Source organism: Ananas comosus, unplaced genomic scaffold (assembly GCF_001540865.1).
Source record: "Ananas comosus cultivar F153 unplaced genomic scaffold, ASM154086v1, whole genome shotgun sequence".
NCBI classification, from domain to species: Eukaryota; Viridiplantae; Streptophyta; class Magnoliopsida; order Poales; family Bromeliaceae; genus Ananas; species Ananas comosus.
In genome coordinates this window covers 2,205-11,703 of record NW_017891309.1, presented here as the reverse complement: position 1 = coordinate 11,703, position 9,499 = coordinate 2,205, and the positions used below count along the sequence as shown (strand labels likewise).

Genomic DNA, 9,499 nt, shown 5'->3' with positions numbered 1-9,499 from the left:
CTAAACGCTTTAAAAGACGACGAAGAAGAAGTGTGAAGCAGCATATCTACAGATTAAGCAGGCAGTGGTAGAGTCACCGTGGTCACCTCGAGAGATTTATTTAAACCTCCTCTATTCCGCAGTTGCTGTCGCTCTTTAGGATGTTGAATTTGCATAGAGGGCACGTGGCGTTGATGTGGAGCCACTTATCTATGCAGGCGCAGTGGAAATGGTGGCCGCAGGGGAGCTCGCGGAGCTCCGCGCCATCGTCGTAGGGACAAAGGCAAATGCAGCATTCCTGTATTGGAGGAGGAAAGAAAAAGCAAGGGGAAAAAAAGAATTAGCACATCCAACATTTAGGTTGCAAATTGTGAAACTAACCAGGAGAGTTTAGAGTCAGGTAAAAAAGGCATAGAGATAAGATGAATTATTGGGCATTTAGAAACATGCCCCCTCAAGTTTTTCTTTTTTCCTTGATTGGCACTCCTTTACATCTGCTTCTAATTTGTGTTTACTTTTTGTCAGATGAGGGATTCTGTTTAAAATAGATTGCTCCATTCAGCTGAATAGTGGTTAAAGCCGTTAGAGTTAACGGAATCCTCGATTCAACTGACTGACATAAACCAGAGCAGAACAAGCAAAACTTAAAAGGGATTTTTTATCGAAAAAAAGGGGGCCTATTCAAAATGGCCTGTAGTGGAGGTTTGGAAACAGGATTTGACTATTGAGTAAGAAAGATAGCTCCAAAAGATTCCTTGTTGGCAACAAAAAACTAAATTGCTAGGGCAATTTGGAGAAGCTTACCGCATCCTCAGCTGAAAGAACTTGCTCCATGGGTGGGTCGCTGCCACACTCGGTCATGATTCCGCCAGAGCGTCCCCCTATCTCACTAGACAGCTTGTCAGAACCATTGCTCCTCCGAAATTTGTACTTTGGAAGATGACGAATGTCTTCTTCGGATGCTCCTTCCTGTTTTAGAAAGTTTACAGATGTAACAGGTAATTTAGTACAATACAAACAGAATGGGACTGTACTCATGCTTGAGTTAGAATAAGAGAACCTAGATTAAATTGTTCCTTATAAAGGGCCAAAAAAAAAAGTAAAATATTAAGAACAACAACAGGCAAACTTATTCTATCCACTTGGAAACCTGAAAAAAAAAAAAGGGAACTCTGGTGAATAATAAGGGTTAGCAAAATAGCAAAGCTCATTTACATTAAATAGATGTCCCAAACATGATTTAAAAACTCGCATTTGATTTCTGTCCTTTGCCAAAAACAAAACATTTCGGCAGTGTTGGCAAGTTCGGAAGTTTGGGATTCTGGTTTGTATTATATCCATTATACAGGTTTAATAACCCTTTCAAAATGGTCAAATATATATAGAGAAATTGAATGATCTTCTATGGCCAGTATAAAGTTCAATCTACACCACCTTTCTTTTCTCGATTAGCGCAACTTTCATGCATGAATGAATGAATGAAGACCATGCTATCGAAGAAGAGCCACTTTCAAAAATCTTGTTCTGATGATTTAGGTAAGAGCAGTAGATGCTTGAAGGCGCATGAAAGATTACTAACTTCTGATGGTGATGAATCCAATATTTTCATCAGTCATCAAAGGACAAAAGCTTTTATAACATATCCAACTATAAGAAATATTCCCATTGCGGCATCGGACTAACTAAGCAAGCAACATTGACATTCACAAAACATAGAACTCAAATAGAGGAGGTGAAAAGAACACTATACCCAAAAATAAAATAATAAGATTGTAATAGTTTCTCTGATAAAATTCATTTCATCTTCTAGATATACCAGGAAGTGAAAATGGAATACCTGATCAGCCACAGCATACAGGATTGCAATAATACAAGGTAGACAGCAGCAAACAGCAATTCCGATAACGCAAGCCAAAGCAACGCAAAATACAACAAAGAAGACATCAAATGCCAGGAAAACTATACAGAGCCTGTGAAATAAGTAGTGTACAAAAATACTTTAGATTAAGAACATTTTAAAAAAAAAGGTCTTAGCCACATCCGTAGGTATACAGTTTTAGAGGAATACCAGTAAAGCTGAGGTGCTTCACGGGTCAGAGTTTGGCCACCAGCAGATACCCAGTAAAATCCAATGATCCACCATATGAAGGAAAACATTGTGTTTCCAGACTCTATATGTTTTGCAATACTACAATAGGAGAAGTGACTAGTGATGCAACTAAATAGGAGGCAAAAAAGAATCATAGTTAAAACATCTATAAACTCCTACAGAAAATGGAGCATATTCAAGAAAATACATTAAAAAATAAGAAATTGAAATGCAGATCATGGATTCTGACTCTTTTTCAAAGGCTTCAGACATGGAAACATTACCTAAACTAATAGTTCATTTCAAAAAGGACACCTAAAATTTTAAAATTTTGATTTAACTAAACATATTGCGATCTTGATTTCACTACCTCTCCATTAGAACTTAATAGTATATTTCACTTTTTTAATGGACTATTCTGTAATCCAACGGACTATTCTGCTAACAGATGGAAAATTCTATGACTGGTTTGCGGAAAATGTTAAGTTCCACTAGAATTTTCTGAAATCAAAACATAGCAAGGTTTGGTGGTAAAGTCTATAACAGTACACACTTCTAAGGAAATACCAATTCTTTGAATCCATGTTCCAGTCAGAAGTAGATTAAATACGCATGTCTATTCTGTTCAACCCTCCCTTTTCTTCATTTGTACAACCTCATTCGGTCATTCCTTTCCTCAGACTCCCAGCATCCAACACTATCGATCCACCTATCATCGTTCGTTCTACAGGTCCTACTACTCGCTTTTACCGCTATCCTTACTATCTATCCCAGCATCCTCCGTGACCTATCCTCCTATTATCGTTCTTTCTATACATTTTACTACCCTTTTCCACTATCCTTGCTTACATCAACATCTACATATGCATCCTAAGTCCTTAATGCATCGATGTGCCCGTCCCCCTAACAAGTTGGAAAAAGTTGTTAATTTTTCTTTTGACAGCTGAATCAACCAATTTCAACACCTTAATTGAAACAAAGTTCAGTGATCTATAGATCAATGGTGTAATTTACCTGATCGAATTAGAGAAAGAAAAGATGAAACTTTTAGCTCTGCTAAGAATCAAACCATAAACAGCATCTTTCGCCCTTACCTATTCCTTTCTCCGTCACGGAATTCCCCGCCCTCGCCGAATCCTTCACCCTCCCTCGGCGAACTCGACGGAGAGCTCCTCCCACTCTCGGCGCCCTCCGATGGGTGCCTCCGACGGTACTCAATGCACACGCACACCACATGGAGCACACACTGGAGAATGTAACCCCCGATCCACAGCCTCAGCGGCATCGAGGGCCTCTCGTGGCGGCTGAGGACGAGGACGATCGCCGCGACGGCGAGGAACGCCACGTTCCAGAGCACGTCGAGGACGACGACGGGCCTCGAGTAGGCCCAATCGGATTGGCGCTCCTCGAGGTGCTCCGCCGCCGCCTCGCGCACCGCCACCGAGGGCTCGCGCATGATGCGTCGGCTGCTCGCGCGGCGGAGGAATCGCGCCGCGCCACGGAGGCTTGGGTGCGGCCCAAACCCTCCGCCGCCGCCGCCGCCGCCGCCGCCGCTGCGGTTGAGGAGCGGCGCCGATTCCACGGCGGCGTCGCCACGCGAAGCGGAGAGGGAGGAGTTCGACATAGCGAAGCTGGTAGGGAGGAGATCGCAGGGGAGAGGGAGCCTTAATCGATGGAATCGAAGATGGCCATGGATGGAAACCCTAGAGGACGAAGGAGGTGTCGAAACCCTAGATATCGGAGCCCCTGAGATGAAGAACAAGTACCCTATTTGAAACTATTTTCCTTTTTTTTATATTTATCATCATTTTTTTTTTTTTATGTTCGCTCGTGATTAAGAAATAAGAAATGGCACAAGGAGGTGACCGTAACACGTAAGTGGGCAACTGGACGAATGAAATAGTGCCACGTTCTCCATTATGTGGTAAAATTGTAGTGAGAACCCTAACAATAATCTACGTTTGAAAACACTGCTTCTTGATAAAACGTACCAATTCTTCTAATTTTTATTATTTTAGCCAGTTCAGTCATTTTTTAAAAATTAATAATTTAATAATTATTCATTATATAACTTACTTAATAACATTAATTAAAAATATTAAACATATGGTTTTGTTTGACTCATATTAAGCCCACATTACCCTTTTTGATATTCATCAATTTTTTTTTTCCTTAACAGTCACTAACAAATTTCTCTATAAATATTTTATTTTTATCATGTATCTTATTTTAAATAAAATAAATAAAAATGTGCGATGCACGGTAAAAATTGTTTTTAAACCATAATAGTTTGTTAATATAACTTCTTTTTTTTTTAGATAGATAGCGTGCTATCCGCTTCGTTTATTTCATTTAGAAATAAACTTAGTTGAAAATGTAAATCAAATAGAATTCAAACTTAGAACTTTGGATACCAATCACTTGCTCTAGAGATGGTGGTTGGTTGTTACTACAACCTTGAGTAGAACTGTGACTTATATTATTGAATTTTATTGAGTTTGTTATGATTTAAAACTTGTTAAAATCTCTTGAGAGCCCAATAATTATTAATGGGCCGTTTGGGGAGCTCAACTAAAATTTTCATGTGTGATATTTAATCCGAGATTGGAAATCAAAAGGGTGTTTGTTGTTTTTATATATTCCCTTGTTCTCAAGCCAGTTGCTTGAAAGAAAATGAGAGTAATGCTATCGTTTAAATACACAGACGCACGGTACGAGCACGAGCACGAGTACAAGCCGAGCCAGGCGGGCGGCGTGTGCGGTTCATACACCCAGTTTATTTTATTTTAATTCTTATCTTTATCTTTATCCTAATTCTGATCATTATCCGTATAATCTTAAGCTTATCTTGTTCTATACTAATTTGACGCGTTGAAGCAAGATTCTCGCCTAGGTTATAAATATAGGGCGAGGTTGCATAAGTTAATTAATAATCTGAGCATACCTAAAGCCTCTCGTCTTTTTCTGCTTTCTGGATTTTCGCCTAGTTTTCTTTTGCTGGATCTGAAGCTTGTTGGGTTCGTCTTGCGCCACCTTAGAAGCATGCCGACGGGGTGGAACGTGGTTGTTGTATTGCTAGAAATAATTGCTCGGAAGTCTCGCACGTGGATAGGTAATTTCGCTTTTAGAACAGTGCTCTGCACGCCTTAATCCACATATCTTATCTAAATCTTATATTTCTAATATTTTTGTTTAATTTTGTTTCGGAATTTTTCTATAGCTGAAATTAAAATTTCGAGTTATTTTTAAAAAATATTGTAATAAAAGATAAGAAAAATTTTTCCAACGTATATTTACTTGTTCAATTAGAAAACCTAACTAAATTATTGGATCTTTAACTAAATGCTACTTAATCACCTAAAATGCTCCAATATTTCATTCAACATCTTTGCAGCAACACAAAGTGACCGTTTACTCATCCTAACCACATGAATCACACCACTCAACCTACGTGACACCGCAATGCTAAAAAAGCGCTAATTTAAGAACCATTCACACTACCACACAACTTACCATTTTAAGACATGGCACTTAGTTTCACAAACCAGGGAATCGCCGGAGCTCCGGTGACGGCGACAGTGACGCTAACGCTACTTTTGTTTGCGACAACGGTGGTTGGGTCGATAGACTGTAGTACCGTGACATCTCTTATCGCGGCTTGTTCTAGCTTTGTTTCCTTTGGGTCGCCGGAGCCGGCATTAGGCACGCCGTGCTGCAACGGGGTGGTGACGCTCTATAATGTCGCGGCAGATTCCGTCGACAACCGACGGTCGGCGTGCGGCTGCCTCATGGGGCTTATCACGACCTACAACCCCAACGCCACCGCCATCGCCCGCCTTCCAGGGCTTTGCGGTGTCTCCCTAGGGTTTACTATCGACCCCAACGTTGATTGTCGCATGTAACAATCTCTCTCTCATAATCTAATACAACTTATGACGGTTAATTATCGCAAATTTAATTAGTTCTGAAATTTTAACCTTAATGTTGATTTTACCCATCTTTGAGTTCCAACTGCAACAATTTAGAACATAATGGCTCATAATTCCAGTTTCTACTGTTTTCTAACATGATCTTGTTCTGATGCAGCATCCCTTGACTTTGACTAAAGTGTTCTTCAGTGCTCAAGTACAAGTATTGTGGCTAGAAATTTATACACATAATAATAGAGATACTAAAATGAGAAGAATAAATTGTAGTTAATTGGGAAATTATCTTTGTAGCAGTACTAATATGAATAAAAAAACGTGCTTCTTTGTAGTATCCGGGGACTAGATTGATCATATATATATATATATATATATATATATATATATATATGTATCATTTGTTTTTTACTTTTGAGTAGATTTGTATATGCCAATTCGATTGATCATGGGAGTGTGCTCTACCTCTTCTTCAGTACATTTTTGTGTCGAAAACGAAGCTGATTATTTCAAAATCACTGCGATTAGAATACAAAAACGAATAGTTCGCTATTTTTGTCAAAACAAAATATATATATATATAATAGAGAAAGGAGTTGGATGTGAAAATAATAAATAAAATAGCTCTTTATGTAAGTACGTACGACTATTAAATTGAATGTTCTCACAATTTTAAGATTCGTGGCTATCACGTAACATATAACATGACCTCAAAAATATGTGCAGCAACTAGATTTCGAATTTGAAATCTTAAATTTCAATCACCGCTAGAAATATTAGGTCAATAACATACAAAATTTACTTAAATAATGAACCATTTTAAATGGACCATCCAATCTTTTAAAATTGTAGTTTTATTACTCAACCTTTCAATGTTTGATTTTAGTGAGTCAGCAGTGCTTTGATTTTAATAAATTTATAATCGCCAAAATTATATAAAGTATACTAATTAAACTTGTAAAAATAAGCGGACATTCAAATTATGAAGTCAAAGTGTCATTGACTAACTCAAATTAAATAAATTGAAAGATTAATTAGTAAATTAAAATTTTGAATTATTTGATAGCCAAATCAAAATGTTTTTTTTTTTTGAGAGAGAGAAATGTAGCATGCTACCCGCTTCATTTTTTAAAAATAAATTTAGCTAAAAATATGAATCAATTAAGATTTGAATTTGGTACCTCGGGTATCAACTCCCAAGCCTTTTAACACTTGCGCTAGGAAAGGTTCGTAAAAAAAAAAAAAAAAAAATTTCATCTTAAATTTAAAAGTTTAAATTTAAATTTTTTTTTTAAAATTTAAATTTGAAATTTTAAAATTTTTAAATTTTAATTTTGATTTTTTAAATTTTAAAAACTTTTATATTTAAATTTTAAAATATAATATAAATATAAAATTCATTATAATATAAAGGAAAAGAATAATATTTTTATTTTTTTATTTATAACTGCCACTTATTCTTATTCCATTTTACCTAACCAACGCTATTTTCTATTTCAGAAAACCCATTTTATCCAAACATAAATTTTGACTCTAATTCTCGCTTATTACCTCAATTTATATACCTATCCGCGAATATTCACTTTTTGCTTATCTTGACCCAACCGATCCTGAAGGACCGTTTGATTGCATGCAGTTGAAATTGCATTGTTATTCAACTCGGTGTTTTGTTTGACGTATTGAACTTCAATTTTGTTGCCTGGTCGGTAGGAACTATAGGGAGGAGATCCAACATACGATTTGAAACCACGCAACATTGGCCAACGTTCAACTGCAGCAATTTAGAGACGGATATTTTTTCAAGCAAAAATTATACTTATCTCATTATTTTTTAAATATTTTTGTTTTTTCACATGAAGGGTAATCTCAAATCATATTTATATATAAATATAATAATAAAATTTTAACTTATCTTTTCAACTGACATAACAACCAAGCAAATTATTTATAGTTGCAGCGCTTTTTATTTATATCAAACCAACAGAATGTATAAAATTGCAACTCTATATTTTCAATTAATAAATTTTTTTTTGAGAAATAGATAGCATGCTACAGCTTCGATTATTTTTATTTTTTAAAATAAACTTTGATTAGAAACTTGTGAATAAGCTAGTATTTTGAACTTGGATCTCGGGTACAACCCACAATCCTTTTGCTATTGTTATGTTAAAACGAATAGTATTATATATATTTTTTAACTGTACTGTATTTATACTTACATTAAATCTAACGGTCCTTAAACTCATATATGGTGGCGCCGTAGGTGACGGCTCCGGATTCTTCATGCGATATGGATCTTGGGACACGGCCGTTTTTTAAAACAGTGGGATTTTGTTTTGGTTTTTTTGAAGTTCTTTTTTCCGCCGAGGACAGTGCGATCGGTGGTCGACGGCAATTGGAAGAGCGCGTAAGCAGGCGTAACATCAGACTGGACGCGCTCCTAACACCCCCCCCCCCCCCCCCCCCCCCCCCCCCCCCCCCCCCCCCCCCCCCCCCCCCCACCCCCCCCCCCACACTTGCTTTTACTTTTAACCAAGTCGGCCTAAAATCCGCGTTGATTTTATGGTCGGCTAGATTTCCGCGAAGTTCGGTGATGAACTCGCGAGTCCGTTCGTCGTGGTCTTGAATATAGCGAACAACTCCAGACTTCTTGTGTGGGCCGCGCGGAACCTGCACGCAGGGTCAGTCTCACGCAGGGCGATTCGCTTACGGCACAGAGCTCGCAATTCGAGAGAGTTTCCACGAAAACAAATACAACTCGGTTGCCCAAGCGCTATATTCTATTTCTGATCAATAGTTAGTTTAATTCGGACGGGTAAAAATTCGATTTACGAATATATTCCTTTGGCATACAATTTATCTTCTACTTTTTAAATTTCGCTGAACAAACCTACGACTAAAAAGGATTCGTCAATTATTCGGATACCGTGCATTTATACGGATATATACGTTCACCAATTAAAAATTCGGATAAAAATTTAGCGTAATTAAAATAAATGTACTTGAAAATTAATTAATCATCTCCCAAAGCAATAGCATTGATGGGACCCGACCTCTCTCGAGATGCAAAAAGCATGTTTAAAAATGAAAATTAATACTTCGCAAAGAATTTTTATTATTGTTTCAAAAACAAATAGCTAACATGGAATGGGATATAGTAAACACTATTTGCAATTTAAGAGCTTTAAAGGCCTGATCTCCGGCCGAAGTGTAAAAGAGCTTGGTGTTTAGTCCGAGTCCCAAATTTGAACTCTTAGTTTTCATATTTTACTCATTTATTTCCTAAAAATAATAAAGAATAGATAACATGGCATATCTATCTCATCTCTCTCAAAAAAAAAAGAAAGAGAAAGCTTACCAGCAAAAAGTTTAGACAATTAATTTAATTATTTGTATTAAAATTAGGCGTACAAGAGTATTGCTGGCCAAGCTAAAAGAGAGCTTTTGATGGTATTTCGATAAGTATTTCTCACAAGGACGAGCAATTTCAGGGAATCTATATCTCTCT

The 9,499-nt window shown here is 37.1% G+C and overlaps 2 protein-coding genes across 3 annotated transcripts; one reads left to right on the top strand and one right to left on the bottom strand.

Annotated features, from left to right (window-relative positions):
* LOC109704829 (E3 ubiquitin-protein ligase At1g12760-like) lies at positions 1 to 3,883 on the bottom strand (the record flags this gene model as incomplete). Of its 2 annotated transcripts, none has more annotated exon segments than XM_020225614.1 (5): positions 1 to 277; positions 784 to 948; positions 1,817 to 1,949; positions 2,048 to 2,197; positions 3,163 to 3,883. In XM_020225614.1, coding segments are annotated over 5 exon segments (1,155 nt in total). In that variant the 5' UTR covers positions 3,693 to 3,883.
* A 1,709-nt stretch (positions 3,884 to 5,592) lies between these two features.
* Positions 5,593 to 6,164, top strand: LOC109704834 (putative non-specific lipid-transfer protein 14). The gene is made up of 2 exons (XM_020225618.1): positions 5,593 to 5,966; positions 6,155 to 6,164. The coding sequence occupies exons 1-2, from the start codon at positions 5,593 to 5,595 to the stop codon at positions 6,162 to 6,164; spliced, it is 384 nt and encodes a 127-aa protein (XP_020081207.1).
* Positions 6,165 to 9,499: the final 3,335 nt, after the last annotated feature.